Source organism: Pisolithus orientalis (assembly GCF_024613125.1).
Source record: "Pisolithus orientalis strain OTSU chromosome Unknown F5J12scaffold_63, whole genome shotgun sequence".
NCBI classification, from domain to species: Eukaryota; Fungi; Basidiomycota; class Agaricomycetes; order Boletales; family Pisolithaceae; genus Pisolithus; species Pisolithus orientalis.
The window spans coordinates 97,686-116,460 of NW_026260844.1; the positions used below are offsets into that span (position 1 = coordinate 97,686).

General features: G+C 48.8%; 3 protein-coding genes across 3 annotated transcripts; all 3 read right to left on the reverse strand.

Moving 5' to 3' along the window:
- On the reverse strand, positions 1-1,174 carry F5J12DRAFT_505355 (kinase-like domain-containing protein). The gene is made up of 7 exons (XM_051739762.1): positions 1,047-1,174; positions 942-998; positions 703-888; positions 620-650; positions 530-567; positions 286-477; positions 1-229 (listed from the first exon to the last, which is right to left on the reverse strand). The coding sequence occupies exons 2-7, from the start codon at positions 981-983 to the stop codon at positions 107-109; spliced, it is 612 nt and encodes a 203-aa protein (XP_051595016.1). The 5' UTR covers positions 984-998; positions 1,047-1,174; the 3' UTR covers positions 1-106.
- Positions 1,175-4,131: 2,957 nt separating this feature from the next.
- Positions 4,132-5,420, reverse strand: F5J12DRAFT_915843 (uncharacterized protein). Its single transcript, XM_051749169.1, has 4 exons — positions 5,395-5,420; positions 4,873-5,339; positions 4,715-4,818; positions 4,132-4,656 (listed from the first exon to the last, which is right to left on the reverse strand). Exons 2-4 carry the CDS (start codon positions 5,152-5,154, stop codon positions 4,404-4,406), a joined length of 639 nt encoding a protein of 212 aa, XP_051595017.1. The 5' UTR covers positions 5,155-5,339; positions 5,395-5,420; the 3' UTR covers positions 4,132-4,403.
- A 2,614-nt stretch (positions 5,421-8,034) lies between these two features.
- F5J12DRAFT_704986 (uncharacterized protein) lies at positions 8,035-8,235 on the reverse strand (the record flags this gene model as incomplete). Its single annotated transcript, XM_051740557.1, has 1 exon — positions 8,035-8,235. A coding segment is annotated over one exon (201 nt), but the record flags the coding sequence as incomplete, so codon positions are not given.
- Positions 8,236-18,775: the final 10,540 nt, after the last annotated feature.

Consider the following 18,775-nt stretch of genomic DNA (forward strand, 5'->3'; position numbering starts at 1 on the left):
CTCTCTGTCGAACACCCTGCATGTATGTTTTGACTCTGAATTTGATTGTATGATGTCAGCCAGCGAGGACGGCGGTCTCAGGACCATCAGATATTATTGTCCGTGTTCACCTAGAGGCTTCCCGTACCTCTTGGTACATTACCCATTCCCGCGTGGCTATTGTACGGTTTCTCCTCCCGATTGAAGATACTGATGTTTGATGATTCCCACAAACGAAAGGTACAACTCCCTGAGTCGACAAATGTCAGTGGGCTTGGGAATTAGACAAATGAGGCAACGACGGACCTGGAGAATGATGCTGCCAAACGAGTATACGTCACTTGGCGATTCCGCAAATCCCGTCACCCCACTTTCTTCGTCACACTGGAAAAGTTCAGGCGCAGCCCACCAGAGAGTCCCTCGGGCAGACCAGGTGAAATAATCGGAACCCCACAATTCCTTAAGAGCTCCACCATCGCCAAACATCAGAATATTGTTCTGCAGGGAGGAATATTCAGCTTCGTAGCAACAGAGAAGACAGGAACATTACCCCAGTCAGATCACCGTGGGTAACGTGGTTGCTGTGTACTACCAGAGAGTAATGAATGATCGCTCTAGCATCTTGAATGAAGGTGCATACAATATTGTAATCCGCTCGCCACGTCGTCAAGCTTAGTCGACGACAGGTCAGATACATGCAACAGGACAAGGACCTTAACCTACGATCTGGAACATTTCAGCCAAAGGAAGTGTTGAGTGGTGAAGTTGCAAATATTGACTAAGTGCGCCATTGGGTGCCCATGGGCATACCATCGGGTAAAACCTGAAGCCGAAGGCTATTCCATACAAGGGCGTGATGTTTTTTGTGATCCAACCGCTTCCACACCCCCAGTTCCCGATGAAAGCGCTCTGCGGACGAGCGTGAAGATCTAGGAAAGAATCTGGACCAGAGATACTCGTACCATTTTCTCCTTCACCTTTTCATTCATGATATTGGTTCTCATCGCCTTCACAGCAACCTTGACGATGTTGGATGGTGCAATGATTAAATAATGGAGTACACATACCAGCTCTGGGCCATCATCTTCGGGGTCACTGAACCAGTAACACTTCCATATGTCGCCGAACGCACCACCGGTGCATCGGTATGCAGATGTCTTTTTTAATTGTCCGGGTCAGGTCAACAACACTTTGTGACAGTTTCCTTGTCCGCCTTGTACGTCAAGGAGTGCAGTGAACTGGGCCACCGAGGAAGCGTGCTTCGAAAGTGGGGGCCGTTGGATTGGCACGCCGGGTTCCTCAAAGCCGCTTTTCACTGTTTGACCAAAATCATCCCCTATGTCACGCATCCCTAACTGGAGGGTGGGAGACTTCGATCTGTCCAGCGACGAATCTCGGGTTGCAGGAAGGTTTTTGGACCGCCACCAGCGGGCGACGACTACCATCGAAATCCATTGCGAGGAGTGCGGCGTTCGTAATTGTTGGGTCCTCCACCTAACTTTCTTTCGAAATGTGATCCAGAAGGGAGTTTACTATTCCTCTCCTAACAGATCACTTAGCGCGAATACAAAAACTGATGTCTTCCACCTGCTTTCTCCAAAGCTTCCGTCTCGACCCGCGAGCGTGGTGTTGGTGAACGGTGTCCTACAGAACGCTACAAGTGTAAAAGCGAGTCGTAAAACGTTATGAAAGCAATGGCAACGCGAGCATACCATCGCAGCTGGTACAACTGATGGCGAGCAGGCAGTGTGCGTACCGTTTCCCACATCTTTCAGTGTGGAATAGGCGAAGGTGGTATCGAAGGCTGTCATTATTGGATTTAGAATGTTATCAACCAAAAACTGACGGACGCGTGCCGCAACACCTGTTCCAAGGTCTAGTACCGGCGGTAAAATTTCCATTGTATCGTCGTGCTGCTAGGCATAGAATGAACGTAGTTCTTTGATTAGTTGTCTTGGGATATGTTCAATACGTCGTCGTCGAGGTTTCCCTTGTATTGCGCGCAAACTAAAGTCAACCTTTGCCCAACAAAGTCGCTCCACAAAACGCATTGGCAAACAGACAAATCCATCTGCATCACATCGAACGTCGTCCAAATACTTGTGTGATAGGGCACCTTTGCAAGTGATTGTCGAATCGACATTGAGGGAAAACACTTCGGAAAGGAGATCGAGCAATCGAGAGTTAACATTCCGGACACGCTCCGCCAGTGGGATGCAAGTAACTGACCCGAGTGAGAGGGCATGGTTGTGTAGCTAAATATGGACTCAGCACGTTGACCCGTGAGGGCACGGAGGAGCATCTCACCTCAGCATCAGGAATAGTAGATAATGTGAGTTGTGAAGGTAATCCCGTGAGTTCAATGATCCTACATACGTGGTTTCGAAGGCTACGGGATAGCATGTCAAAGAAGATTGCAGGATGTGGGAACTCTCACCTGTCTATTGCCTCCAACGGAGATGCCGGTCAACCTTTGGACCTAGAAGTTCCATGCCCGAAAGTGAGCACTCCAAACGGATCTACCGATGTGCAATAGATAGCAGATAAACCCAACAATTTTTCGGAGATCCGTCTCACAATACTCTTCCTGAGTGCTATCCATGGAACGATTAGATACGAGAATCGTCGAAAAGCACTGACCTACCATAAGATAGATTTCGTCAAAGCGCCGTTTGGGTGGAAGTGTATTTCAAGGTCACGGAGCCGGGCGGTCCGGGGACCTCAGTGGGCGACCTGGAACAGGAGAGCGCAAGCTGCTTGCTCACGTTGTCATGGCCCTTAAAGTGACGCGGAAACTTGAATATTGCCATACCGGTATTCGCATGCTAGATTCTGTGAGAAATCGTCATGCTTTACCTGATTTCGCGCAAGCATCGTTTGGCTTCTGCAAGCTGACCAGACGAGAGTTGACCCAAAGCATGAATAACATACTGAAAGAATTTACCTGCCAGCTGACATTGCTGAGCTTCCTGATCACACGGTTCTCGCCAGGGTTTTTGTCCCAGACAGCAACCGTCAGCTCAGAACCCAGGTGATGCCGACCGCAGCCTGAGAGGGCTTGGTATCTGGCATCGACAGTGAAAGTCGTACCAGCGGCGTTGAAGGTGTGTCGCGTTGTGGAAGCAGTCTATTAGTGTAACGAAGGACCCGTGGAGCTGCGCGCAGGGTGAAAGCACCCACAACGTGGTTGGTCGCCAGCGAAGAGCAAAGCATGTGGCCACTGGTACATGTATACCACCAGGCGCCCAACACCACTTAACTGCATTTGGCTTGATGTCGACTGACTACATAGCGCATTTTGCCGTGACATCGTATCAGATGGAAAACGGATATTAGGGGAATTCACAGCACGTTTTCGTGCATCGTTTTCGTGCAGTTTTAAATTTCGTTTTGGACAGGCCCGCTGAAAACGATGTGGAAACGGCACTTGGACGTTTTCACGGGTGCAAGCGCTGACTCAGCCCGTGAGATGTCATTTCCCTCTTGTGCCCCACACACATCCATGTGCTTTTAGTAGACTTTTCCTGTATCTATGCCTTGTAGTATTAAGCTGAAGGGCGCAGTCAACCCAGCATCACTGGCTGAGGAGGTACTATGCAGGTGTTCATCAGATCAATCAGAGCTTGTGCTCTCAGAACCACTGGAATTGGAGTCAAAATAGGTTGTGGGATCAAGGTATGAGTGAGATTCAGCAAGTAGAGTAGCCAGATAGACACAAGAAGGACTTCTGCAGCTTTCTGCCTGTCAGTAGTGTGAGGCATATGGTTTCTGATGACTCGTTCAAGATAATCAACATGCTTATCTACACATATTCAAACCTCGGAAACAGCCAAAACGAAGCCAAAACGGGGGATATCAAAGCAAACCGCCGTTTTCGGCCTTACCTGGTCAACGAAGACAAATCGAAAACGGCATCGAAAACGACGCACGAAAACGCGCTGTGAATTCCCCTATTCTTGAGTTGTGGCCAAAGTTTGCGACAAAGGCGACCGCGTCGAAAACGACCCGAATCGCCCACAGTTTTCATGCCGTTTTGGGACTGACTGCGTTGTGACTTGTGCCGTTGGATGAACCAAGCTAAATTCCACAGTTGATGAGGCTTTTGAGTCTCGAAAGCCCCATCGACTTAGTCTGGTCCATCTAACCAAGTCCCTTTTACTTGGCCAATTGTATCGTGCGCCGAATGTGAACGAAAAAAGCCATCCTCGAACCTTCATGTCGTGCTTATTAGCGCCCTGCACTGAGCAGAATAATATCTGACGGTGCTGGGCCGAGTACTCGTGCAGATGTAACTTCAGGCGACATAGCAGATACACAAATCAAATTCAGGATTCAATTATACATGAAGCTCGGCATGCAGTGGTCACGCATTCCGTCCCATCACTTTCTGCGTGACCGTCTACATATTGGCGGAAGCAAAGACTTCATTCCTCGTCAATGTCGGCCTCAGGGACTGACGCAGTGCTGAATTTATTCCCCAAAACACTGAGTTCCTCCTCCACCTGCATAATATTGACAGGTCCTAGCTCTACCTTTCCAGAGCCAGAAGTCTCGTTCGCGGGCACAACCGACCTAGGGAATGAGACGATAAAGGTCCTGGGCTGGAGAATCTGGTTGACTTCAGCGATCCTCCGTGGGTCGAGGTAACGAAGGCGGGTGTCCGCGGTCGACTTCACGCTGTAACAACGATCAGAATCTTTAAGTAACATCGAACACAGGTCACGTTGGGACATACGTCAGGTTAACACTAGAGACGTCCTTCTGCCTCGCAGGTACGCCGAACACAAAGAAACGTTTGGAGGTGCTCGTAATTGTGTAGAACATGCCAACGAAGCCACCCTATGGTATACGTTGTTTAGTTGCGGTACGAAGAGGTCCCAGGGTCCGACCTACCAATCGATCTTCAGGAGGGATTGGGTTGACTACCGTCTCTCCCTCAATCTGCACATCTTTGATTGCCGAGGATCCCGCCCCACTCTGCCCGAGTAACACCTTCTTGTACTCGTCGCGAGTGAGAGTCTTCCCATTGAGGACGACTTCGAGGTCTTGGGCGAAAGTAACGTCAAAAATCCTGTTGAACCTGTCCGTCGTCTCGCTTCGCAGGAGAGAATTAAGGCGTGACGATGCCCAGACAGAAAGAGGGGGGCCTCGGGGGATGACGCGTTCTGATGCCATAGCTGTTGTTCGATGATCTGTGTTTGTAGGTTATGAGTCTGAGTGCCAGGTCATTCGTGCTTTATATCTTGAACGAGATTGCCATTTCAAGGCTCTGGACTTTGAAGACAACCGATGAGTGCCAATGGCATGTATGGCCATGACACTGTTTTTCCCCAACTTCCATGAATCCTGTCCATCATGCCCTGACCAGCGACTCAGATAAGAGTTTCAGAAACTGAAAACTGCACCGGTGCTCACGTTTCCCGATGCCGGTTTACAGAACTGGGGTAAATTAGGAGCTCGATATGGGACGAACCAGTAAATGACCTTAGCTCGATGATCGCCGCCCATGTGAGATCAGAACGCGTATACTTCCATAACTCCATCAACGTCAAATGCAAGACAACTATGGGCGATGCAGAAGCCTAATGGTGGACATAGAGGGCTGCACTTACCAGATCCAATGTGATGTCTTGGTCACGACTCACGGTATCGAATCACATACACGTTCAGATGATCATTTTAGAACAATTGTCGTTCCGCTGGGCTATGCATCTCCCAGTGCCTGTGGAGTCATAACGTGGTAAGCGTGCATTAATCCCGTCAAAGCCTCGATGTCGATAGCGCTGTGGACAAACCTAGAAGGACCCGCATGCAACGGCAACCCGGTACTGTCAGTTACCGTCCCGGCGTCCTCACTTCAAACTCACGGACAATCCATTTTTCCCAACACGTCTACAGCAGCACGGCAAGGGCCACAAAAGTAGCAAGAAAGAGATTAGATCATGGCTCAGGAACTCATGCGAAGACATACTGGTAAGGATCAGCTATAGTCTTATGGAGGGCTTCTGGTTCTCTCATCTGGTTGTTTACAGCTCCAAAAATCGACCTGACTTTTATCGAACACACACAGGTTGTTTCCTAAATTGACAATAATATAATAGGGTAGCCTCAAGACGTACCTGGAGTCGGAAGCACTCGTTGGGCGCGATAGAACTGCAGGGCCCGGCTTCATCGTGGAATCCGGATTACCCTGAACTCACCTCTCTCTTCCACACAATCCCATCTAATCATCCCAAATATGCGAGGATTCGTATGATCGCTGATCGCACGTCACGATGGATTGCTGTGATGAGGGTGAGTTCGCCGGTCGTGCGCGCTATAGAATGCTCTAGTCGTCTAGCCATGCGGTCGTCATCTGGCCTATCCCACGGTCTGACAGGCTTGTACGCATCTCGCGGCTTCCCTTCCTCTCGAATGAGCAATTTCATACCGAGGACACGTATCGGCCGTGTCAAGTGCTGCGGTTAGGTGTAGCAGGCCTCTGTTGCGGGAATTGAAGTGAACGTTAATGGTGGACGGCGTGATAACCCCCCTGAATCCGACGTGCCCGACGGTGGAGTGTCACATTGGCAGATATTCGCACGCGAGGGCGGTAGATTCTGCGGCTGCATCTTCCCTGATGACTTTCAACTGCCCATCCGTATTGCTGGACTGAAGGTGTTAGTTGTTGATGTCCCGCTTCTCTTAGATGGCAACGGTGAGCTCAGAAGCCAAGTGATGCCCGAGCTTAGTGTCTGTCACCGCAGCGAAAGTCCTGCGGTGAAGGGGTAACAGCACGTCGTCGAGTGGCGTGAACGTGGGTAGTCGTGAGTGAGGACAATGGCTTTTCCATCTACTGCGTGTGAGTACACCCCGGCACTTCGTAGGGGCAACGTGATGTTTTCCGCCATTGCTCTCACTTATGGGTCCCGCCGGATGGTACTCAACCGGGGAGAAAAAGGTACTGTCACTTGCACTAGGTTCGGGGCAAGCTTCGGAACAGACGCCATCTATCTAACTCTGCTGAGCAGTCTGCCATTCTGCCTTCGACAACGCGAAGCAGTTCTGTGGAACGGCATATGCTGTAATTGCTGCTGCGCAAATGAAACCCTCATCTGAACCACAAGGTGAAAGTGTAAACTACAATGTGGTCGATGGCATAGGGATTTCATTACAGGAATTGTTTTAACCACAAGGGTTTGCCGTTTGCCGTGCGCATCGACTCTGGCCGACGTCAGATCGCAACACACCTGGAAATTCTATCGACATCGTGCAGAGCATCTCGAAGGTCAGTGGATAACGGGCTTCAAGTAACTAGACCCCATCGAGAACGAGCTCAAATGAGCCAACCTTACTACCCGACATGCCTACTGAAGTCCAGGAGCAGCAAAATTTTCCGTTGAATATTATGTTGAACCGCGCTGTCGTGGTACTTGACTAGCTGACGTAGGGACCACGATGGTCCCCTATTTCCCGCCGCGCGTGTTTAATACATGGTCCTTGTTTGACGTAGGATGGACTCCAGAAGTGTTTCGTTGGCGCGATCAACATGGTGAGGAGTGATTGTGAAGGTGATGTCGAAGAACCAGCGGGTATGTGACCGCCTTGGGTTTGTGTACCTGCAGCGGTTGTGAACACAGGAAGGCAGTGTGCAGTTAAGCGAGTGTTGGAGCGATGCGGTACTATCTCCTGTCCCAGCGGCGTGATGAGTTGAGCATCCACATTTACCCACGCTTGTGGTCAATTGTGAGGTGATATCGGAGAACTAGCCGGTGTATGACTGCCCTGGGTTCGTTTGTCTGCAACTTCTGTGAGCGTGGGGAGGTGGTGTGCAGTCGAGTAAGTGTTGGAGTCCCGGGGCAGTGCGATGAGTGGAGCATCCCCACATACTCGTCCGTGCGGTCGATAGGAAGGTGATGTCAGAGAGCTAGGGGGTGGGTGACCGCCCCGCAGTCATGTATCTGCAATGTCTGTAATGCTTGTGAAAGCAGGGAAGCGGTGCGCAGTTAAGTGAGCGTTGGGGCGATGCGGTACTACATCCAGGGGAGGCACGATAAGTTGAAGGTTTCCATGTACCCACGCTTGTGGTCCAAGGGCGGTTGCAAGTTCTCCAATAAGAGTAGATGCTGCTGGACCCCAAATGAATGCTTGGCTCGTGCATATAATCATGGTTTTTTTGCAGGGGGTGAGCATGACATTGGTTCGTCGCTGGTTAGCCAGGAAGCCCAGTTTGTCCGATCTAACCACATAAATGATGATGTGTTCCGCTTCGTTGCCTGGAACTAGGGCGAGTCTGGAGAGGCAGAACCGGTGTAGTAGGGGAGACGGGAGAGGCGAGGAGTACAGCCACAGGAGGATGAGTCAGCACGAAGGGAACATGGACGAGAGAGCATAACTAGACAGCATTGAATGTAACACACGGACTACAAGGAACTGGATGCACTGCTTCATCTTGGTGACAAAAGTGGCATTGACCTAAGGACAAACGCTGAACAAACCAGCGGCAGCCTTCTCGGCCAGTCGGCTACTCATGACAACAAAAAGGACAGCGCAGAGCTGTCACTAGAGACTGTAGAAGTCACGCCCAGTCAGTGCAGACAAGTCGAAGCGTCAAGCATCGACATACCTACAGCAGAGGTCGAACACGCCCCAAATGGGCACTCGGAGCTGGAGCTGGAGGTAGTGCCATGCGAAGCAGGCAGCGGCTCAATGGATGAACGAGATGCAAGCCCTAAGACGTCAAGTGGCCGTACAGACGAGACCAGCGCTACAGGCACGCGCTGTCAACTCGTCGTTGCCAACGTGACAAGGGATTTACATCTACTCAAACCCGGCAGCAAGACTTTCGATCTCGCAATCAATTCTACTAATCTCGAGAACACTCATGCCATCAAAACTACTTCGCAGACGCCTGTCAATCACGATCAGCACATCCAAACGTGCAGCGGTCTGATCGCCGACGTACCTGACCCTCCATGCATTCACGTCGCAGCTCCAAACCCATTCATTGGACAATCTGACGAAGTCTTTGGTACTTCGAACACAGAAAGGAAGTTAGCGCGAGCGCGAACGGTCAGCAATGGAGAAATTACCATACCGCATCCTCACGAAGCCCAAACGACCCTTTCGGATCAGGCAGCGCTCACTAACGAGCCAAAATGCCTCAAAGATCTGCAAGAGGCCGAGCAACCCCACCCCGAACGAGATCGCGCGCCTGCAGTGCGACAAGAGACCTGCAAAGGTCAGTGCACATGGAATGTCTCAATTGATGAGACCGGGGGTCTAGGCGAGCACGGCGGGGGTACCTCCCACTGGGAGGATAGTCGAGATGGTGGGAGAGCGTCGACGAAGCTGAAGATAAGAGCGATCAGCGTTCGAACGGCCGAGATACGAGATGGCTCACCAAATGTAGTTTTTTCGGCCACAGGAAGCCGACGACGAGCGCTACAGTAGCGGGAAGGACGGCACAACAAGCAGCAATGCCGTCTGCTCGAACGGAGCAACAAAGAAGCTGCTGGCTGACATCCGAAGTCAGAACGTTCGAAAACGAGAGGTAGAACGGCCGAACCACTTACCTGCACCACCCGAACCCCCTCCGGACCTAATCGCGCATATCCGTATACCATACAGGGCTCGACGTCGATGCGGCAGGATCAAAGTAGATCTACGAAGCGTCAGCGAAGCTCGCACGAATGGAAACGCACACCATACAACTGGTATTACCTTCGAAACCACTCGAGTTACCTTATGGAGGCCCTCGCGACCTCTCAAGACTCCTCTGGACGTTGCTAGCGCCTACCTACGGCAGGGGGTGCGCCCTATATCGATGCTTGCCATCGACGGCCCTCACGAACGTCGTACAACGCTCGCACAGCGATGTGGCAAAGTCACGACGCGCGCACGAGTGGCGTATTACCAAAACGGGAACGACGCGCACTTCACACTACGGACTCGAAGCTCAATACACGAATTAAACTCGTTTTATTGGAGTATTTGGTACACATTCTTTTGAGTTCTGTTTTCTGCTATTCTACTTGTTCACACAGTGGAGCTTATGGGGGTGTGTTGGAGATATATTCTCCCCTGTGTTCTGCTCACTTTGGTGCGATGTTTGGGTGCTTACATAATCACCTTAGAGCGCACATTTTACAGTAGTTTATTCACTGTTCCCTCAGTAGCTTGTTGCACTACTGAGGGTAAGCTCACTTTCACTACCAGTATTATACTTACTGATATCCTGTAGATACCTACAGGTTGGTCTAATACATCAGTAGCTTGTTGCACTACTGAGGATACCTACAGCATCCTTCAAAAAGTACTGCTGTACTGAAATCCTGCACAGACACCATACTGACACTACAAGACATACACAAGGCAACCACATGGCATACATGTGCAAAGGAGGATAAAAAAGCAGAAGCTAAGTAGCAAACCACAGGAGCACACTCCATACTACTGCCAACCTGCCTTGCAGAAGCCAACCATGCAATGCACAGGGCCATTTCATGTCCATGTGCACACTGGATATCACAGCAGCAGTCCCCAATAGGCACCCCATACACAAGCAACTACTCATTCTCATCAGGACAGCAAATGCCAGACTACCAGTCCTCATCCCCTCATGAGTACATGTCAATACATGGAATTCCTCTGACTAGAGAAAACTCCCCAGAAAACATGGGCAAAGAGTTCTTTGCCACATTCCCCACAATAGTACTCCCCACACCACCCATCTCATCAGCAGCACAGATAACACAGAGGAATTTTGGAGGATGATGAGCTGCAGGATTGTCAAGTCTATAGAAAGGAATATACTCAGACTTCAAGTTGGTTGAAGCTGAGGTGCAGTAAGGAAAAATAAACTGCTAAGTGTCCGCTTTTGGATTATGTAATGCTGTGCTCAGTGAACCACAACTAAAGGTGATAAACTCCAACATGCCCCTTCAACAAGTATAGTCAGGAAGGAATTAAAAGAAAATAACACCCATAGCTTCAGAGAAATGAATGTGCTTCTCCCTAGATAAGCCCTTAGTCAGTATGTCAGCCACCTGGTCATTGGTAGACACATAGTCAATGACTACTTCTCCAGAATCCACCTTCTCTTGTATGAAGTGATGATGAATTGCAATATGTTTTGTGCAGTTGTGGAACATCACATTTCAAGCTAGTGAGATAGCAGATTGATTGTTGATGAGGGGGGGAGTGGGTTTGTGTGATGACACAGTCTCAAGTTTGAGGACTAGGGTACAAATCTAGATAGCTTCCTTTGTGGCAGTGCATGCAGCCATGTACTCAGCTTCTGTACTTGACAGAGCAACAGATGATTGCTTTTTCAATGACCAGCTAACAGCTCCACCTGAAAGGATGAAAGTATAGCCAGTAACAGAGTGGCAGTCATTGATATCCACTGCCCAATCTGCATCTACATACCCAATTGTGTGTGCATTTGCATCTCACTTATAGGTAAGATGGACATCAGGGGTGTGTTGCAAATAGTGAAAGATGCACTTTAGCACAGCATCAGTAGACCACTTTGTGAGCTGGAAGTCCTAGGGAATCTGTCCAGTGCTGGACAGCTCTGGCCAGCAAAAGTGATTTACTGATGAGTAGTGTGTTCATGCCCAGGGTATGCAGCATGATGGCTCAACATGCCTACAGTAAAGGCAAGGTTAGGCCTTGTTGCTAGCATCGCATACATAAGGGCTCCAAGAGCACCCTGGTATGACTTGATGTTGGGCTTGATGGGGGTCATGACAGTTTGACCCTCACTCATCCCAAAGCACTCAAGAATACTCTCAACATATCTCTTCTGTGAGAGCTGTATGATACCTTTATCATGGTTGCAAAGTATCTCCATTCCCAAGTTCCAATGTGCCTTTCCCAAATCTTTCATCTCATACTCCTGTGAGAGCTGAGCCTTGACATGCTCAATAGTCATGTGGCACTTTGAGAGTATTAACTTGTCATCTACATAGATGGCAACAATAATTAGTATGCCATTCTTGACTTTAAAGAAGAGGCTATGGTTGGCCTGGCTTCAAGTGAAAGCCAGGGATTTGAAAACAGTTTGAAGATAAGAGTACCATGACTTGGGGGCCTGTTTAAGGCCATAGAGCACTCATAGCAGCTGCCAGACTTTGTCACTGTCAGGAGGAAAGCCCAGAGGGGGACAAAGGTATATTTCTTCATCTAATAGTCCATTTAGGAATGTGGATTTAACATCTGTCTGATGAATTTTGAGATTATACTTAGTGGCAAGCACCAAGAGTATGCAGATGGTTGCAAACTTGGTGATGGGCACAAACATCTTGGTGTAGTTGATCCCATGTACCTGTGTAAAACCTTTGGCTACCAAACAAGCCTTGTACCTCTCAATTGCACCAGTTGGCCCTCACTTGATCTTGTAGACCCATTTTGAGTCAATCAGCTTATGGCCAGGAGTCAGAGTGACCTCCTCCTACAGTCTGATGGACTTAAGGGTCTGTAATTCATCAATCATTGCAGCATACCACTGATCTGCATCAGTGTGTCACATTGCATTGTTGAATGAGTGAGGTTCATTGTCATGTGTTGTGGTTGCTTTGTAAGCCACTTCCTCATTTGCCTCAGCCACCTCAACCTCACTGTTGCCACATGCATGCTCTCACTCTTGAGTGGCCTCATCAATGGGGCTTCCAACCTCACTCTCTGCACCTGAACCCTCCATCACCTCAACCTGTTGACTAGGTAAGGTTGCCCTGTCATAGGAATTGATGAAAAAACAATAATCATCATCTCTAGGTGGTGCTTTCTATGTTCTGGTGGACCTGCAGGTCTCTCAAGGTGGAATTGGAGTTGGATAGGGCTGCAGGGGTGTCGCTTTATGCATTGTAGGTGTTGGCATCATCCTAGCTCACTTTACTGATGGTTTTGAGGCCATTTCAAGTGCTTTTTTAGAACTTTGGCCATTTCCTGGCATGTTACCCTCCAAGCACTGTGGGGAATGATCTACCATTGATCCTGAGTGATCAGGTGCATTGTTTGACTTGATTTTGACCTCATGGACAATGTTTTCATTCTCTCCCTCACTAGACTCAAGATCCCCATCATCAGACTCCATGTGAGCATGGTCTTCCATGCCCAAAGCCTTGATGGTATCCAGGTGCAATGTATTGCCCTTTTGGGCATTCCCTCTTATGTCTGCTGGTTTACTAACCATGCTTGCAGGATCTTCTTCTATCCAGTGTCACACACCAAAGGTGTTGTGGACATGGTTACAGCTGACTCTGCCTAACTAATCAATGAGTTGCATGCAATGCCCATGCCATGCAGATGAAGACTAAAGGCCTCATGTGTAGAAAGACTGCTGGATGTTAACAGTCATCCTTCACACAAGAATGAGTCATCAGTGCCAAAGAGAAAAGAGGAAGTGAGTTAAGTGTGCATTAAAGGTTTTTAGTGCCTGTGTATGGCATTCCAGTTTTCATTGTATCTCCACCATTTCCAAAGATATTGACTCTGTTCTCACACTCACTTAAAGTGCTTATCCATGCAGTTCTTCCTTCCAAATTTGGAGAGGATCCTTGCACCCTGCATGTTTCTACAGCACTCCATCCATCAGATGCTCATTTTGCTAAGTCCATCAATCATGGCTGCCTCTTTGTCAATTGTCTCACTTGTCTCATTTACCAGAGACAGTGGCTACATATATCTGCCAGGCATTCCCACCAACTTCTGTCCTGAAGCCCCCTGGTTTATCCTGTCATTGTCAGCCCCATCTCATCCCATGCAGCTTGGTCAGCATGTTCTCCTTGTCAGTATGACTTCCAGAAGGACATTCTTTGGTTGCCTCAGGTCTGTCACTCAGTTAGAAAGGTCTTATGTGGTCGTTTTGGTCTCCCCTCTTGATGAAGCATATGGATCATTCCTCCCTGCTCCCTGCACCATCTTTATTCCAATCTTGTCCATCATTCTTCCCACATTGCAACAGCTGCAGCATAGTCTACTGTTCTCCAGCCTCCCTGATCACATTCATGATGAGTATGATGTGCATCTTGCCTTCTTACTGCAAGATCCAGCAGAAGACATCCCCCCTTCTCCTCCTCCTCCATCAGAGCCCCATTCATGAAGCTTTTGTTAACTTCACTGAGAGGATGAAAGGGTGGGAGATGCAATCACTTATGCTCCCATTGCCCCACAGACCCCCAATGCCCTAGCCCCTTTGATGCCTGACTCATGCCCTTCAATTCTGGAATTAATACTTCCCTATCTGGAAACACTGTCCATCTGTCATGCCATCTTTGGGTCTAGAGATGTCTCCACCAAGATCTGACTTGCATTGCCACCCCCTAATGTGATATCAGTGCACTTACTCAGTTTCTGACTCCATTTGACTCATTCTGTGATATTTTGACTGTCCTTGACTCATTTATTGCCAATACCTACCAATCTTCTTTGCTTGCTTACTTTTCATTTCTTGCTTACTCATCATGATTACTCAGTCCTTACTCATTACTTACCAAGTGTTTGTGCCTTGTTTGTCACAAGCTGCACTCACCCCACAGTATATAAACCCCCATGTACTTAGCTACACCCCCAGTGAACCAGAAGCCATTCACTCAGCAGTCAGTTCAGCTCAGCTCAGCATAACTCATTGTCAACAGTTGAGGCTCATTTGGAAGAGTCTATCTGTCTTCATTCATATCATTGGTAGTTGAGGCTCTACAAAGGGGTCTATCTACCTCCATCATTATCTGAAGCTTCATCCACACTTAGTCAGCAAGTCTGCTTAGTCATCCATCCACTCCTGCATAACTCATCATTGACTTGTGCCAGGAGCATATTCTATCAAAGTCCATTACTCCCAAGTACTTTTGGCTGAACACCTTCACTCTGTTCAGCATTCCCTTCTCAATCAGCATTCATTCATCTTCTCCTGCATAACTCATTGTTGACTTGCACTAGGAGCACCTGCCATTGAAATTTCCCCCACTTTAGGTTTCTCTGCCCTCCAGGTTCCATGGAGGTAAAGCACCACTTGCTCATATTTGTCTTTGGTGTTGGTTTTGGTTGGTTTTCACCACCTTTCCACACTTTGACTCACACTGGATGTGATCTAAGCCTGCCACTGTGCTTCCCTCATCAAACACTACACCCTGGGATTCAAAGACACAACCAGTGGGCTGGTGCAAGCATAGGTATGCTTTCTTGTTCTCTGCAAAGCCCAGATGAATGCATTCTAGAGACTTTGCATCCAGCTTCTTCCTTTTTTCCTCAGGTATATGTACATGTGTGGTGCAGCCAAAGGTTCAGATATGAGCCAGCAATGGCTTAATCCCTGTAAAGGATTCATATGGTGTGATATCCTCAGAGATAGCATGGGTTGGTGATCAGTTAATTAGGTAGGCTGCATACTGGATAGCATCCCCCCAATATTCATGAGCCCATGTACCTAGTTAGGCCATGTGACATGGCCAGCAGAGGTCAAGCTGACCTATGAGTTGTCAGCATAATGTAGGGATCAGCTGTAACTATGTTGTCATGTGTCATTCAGGATCAGCTACAATTGTATTGTCATGCATGATGGATGAATTGGCTGCAATTATATTTTTAGGTGTCACATGGAGAGGCTTCAAATAGAATATCACCATGTGCAAGGGACATATATGGCATAGCCCAGGTCAGATTGGCATCCTGTACATAGTGCAGCCCAACATGACTACACAGTATGTCCAGTTCCAGAGTAAGCTGTGGCAGACACTCTGGAGCAAATTCCAGAGCAAACTGCAGCACATATGCCAGAGCATACCATAGCATTTCAGAGCACTCCAGAGCATGCCATGGCCCTCCAGAGTGAGCTGTGGCATATGTTCTGAAGCAAACTGTGGCATGCCAGCCACTCCAGAGCAAATGCCAGAGCAAACTGTGGCACATGTGCTGGAGCATGCCATGACCCTCCAGGGTAAGCATCAGCATATGTTCTGAAGCAAACTGTGGCATGCCAGCCACTCCAGAGCAAATTCTGGAGTAAACTGTGGCACATGTGCCAGAGCATGCCATGGCATTTGAGAGCACTCCAGAGCAGGCCATGGCCCTCCAGGGTAAGCTGCAGCATATGTTCCAAACCAAAGTGGGACATGCCAGCCACTCCAGAGCAAATTCCAGAATAAACTGTAGCACATGTGCTGGAGCATGCCATGGCCCTCTGGGATAAGCTGTGGCATGCCAGCCACTCTGAAGCAAATTCCAGAGTAAACTGTGGCACATGTGCTGGAGCATGCCATGGCCCTCTGGAGCACACTGCAACACATGTGCTGGAGTATACCATAGCATTCTGGAGCACTCCAGAGCAGGCCATGGCCCTCTGGAATTAGCTGCAGCATATGTACCAAAGCAAACTGTGGCATGCCAGCCACTCCAGAGAAAATTCTGGAGCAAATGCCAGAAAAAACTGTGGCATATGTGCCAGAGCAAACCATAGCATTTTGGAGCACTCCACATCAGTAAATCACTTTTGCTGGCCAGAGCTGTCCAGAGCTGTCCAGCACTGGACAGATTCCTTAGGACTACCAGCTCACAAAGTGGTTTACTGATGCAGAGCAGGCCATGGCCCTCCAGGGTAAGCTTTGGCATATGTTCCAAAGCAAACTGCAGCATTCTGGCCTCTCCAGAGCAAATTCCAGAGTAAACTGTGGCACATGTGTCAGAGCATGCTGCACTGTCCACAGTTTGATTACCAGTGTGCACCCTTTTTATTACCAAAAGTGTAGCAGGGTCCACTAGTTGATTACCAACAATTTATTAGTGTCTGCTATTTTACTAGTATTGCAGTATGCTGTTAGTGGTGTCTACATGTTTCATTACCACAACTGTAGTAGTGTCTGCACAAGTGTAGCAGGGTCTACTAGTTGATTACCAACATTTTGGTAGTGCACCATGCCACTAGCATTGTTTCCTATATCATTCAGTGCCTGTAGTTTTATTACCAAGTGTCCATCCTGTTCTGCCATTCTGCAGACAACCTGTAGAATTTCAGAGTACTATATGACTATGCAGCACTGTGAATGACACTCAGAGCTGACACTAGAGCTTGGCATGGTGTGACATGGCTTGGCACTGTCAAGACCTGGCTGATGTATATAGGGGTCACTGCTGAAGGATGGCTGATGGAGGCCAATGAGATAGGGGCTGTGCCAAGGCTGGTGAATGTATAGAGGTCACTGCCAAAGGGTGGCCAATGTAGGTTGGTGTCACAGTTTACTCCAGAGTGCTCCAAAATGCTATGGGTATGCTCTGGCATATGTGCCACAGTTTGCTCCAGAATTTGCTCCAGGGTGTCTGCCATGACACAGTTTGGTTCAGAACATAAGCTGCAGCTTATTCTGGAGGGCCATGGCCTGCTCCAGAGTGCTCTGGAATGCTATGGTATGCTCTGGCACATGTGCTGCAGTTTACTCTGGAATTTGCTCCAGAGTGGCTGGCATGCTGCAGCTTATCCCAGAGGGCCATGGCATGCTCCAGCACATGTGCCACAGTTTACTCCAAAATTTGCTCTGGAGTGGCTGGCATGCTGCAGTTTGCATTGGAACATATGCTGAAGCTTACCCCAGAGGGCCATGGCCTGCTCTGGAGTGCTCTGAAATGCTATGGAATGCTCTGGCACATGTGCTGCAGTGTGCTCTGGAATTTGCTCCAGAGTGGCTGGCATGCCACAGCTTACCCTGGAGGACAATGGCATGCTCCAGCATTTGCTCTGGAGTGGCTGGCTTGCCACAGTTCACTTTGGAACATATGCCACAGCTCACCCCAGAGGGCCATGGTATGCTCTGGAGTGCTCTGAAATGCTATGGTATGCTCCAGCACATGTGCCACAGTTTACTCCAGAATTTGCTCTGGAGTGGCTGGCTTTCTGCAGTTTGCTTCAGAACATATGCCACAGCTTACCCTGGAGGGCCATGGCATGCTCCAGCACATGTGCCACAGTTTACTCTGGAATTTGCTCCAGAGTGGCTGGCATGCCACAGTTTGCTTCAGAACATATGCTGAAGCTTACCCCAGAGGGCTGTGGCATGCTCTGGCATTTACTTTGGAGTGGCTGGCATGCCACAGTTCACTTCAGAACATATGCTGCAGCTCACCCTGGAGGGCCATGGCATGCTCTGGAGTGCTCTGAAATGCTATGGTATGCTCTGTCATATGTGCCCCAGATTGCCACATGGTGCCAATCTACATATGCCATACATACAACACTGCACTGCTGAGCTATCCTGATGCATGCTGAGGTCTTGTGCCAACTTCCAGTGCTGATCTACACATGCCACAGCATGCCACTGGATAGGTGACATCTCACACTAGGCTACTCCAGGTACTACAGGGACAATTTGATTGTGGCCTACTCATGTGTTATTTGATAATAGAAGCTGTGCTGGTCCATACAGCAGGGGGATGACTCAATGTAGGGTTCAACCTCCACTGGCCTGTGGGACATGGCCAATTGTCAGCCTCTGCTGGCCCTGTCATACAGTACAATGTAGGTACATTATGTGTATTTATTTGGCAGTCCAGTGTCTTTTAGCATTGCCCATGCACTTTCAACAAGTGTGTGGTTCATCTGCTCTGCGACACCATTCTCCTGTGGGGTATAGGCATTTGTCTTCTCATGGTGGACCCCTTTCAACTTGAGGTAGGTCTTGAACTCATCTGAGCCATACTCCCCACCTCTGTCACTTCGAAAATAATTCCCTTTTTCACCAGTTTCAACTTCAGCTTGAGTGAGGTAGTCTTTCACTGAGGGGAAGACTTCATCCTTAGATTTTATTAGTTTAACCACAAGGTGGTG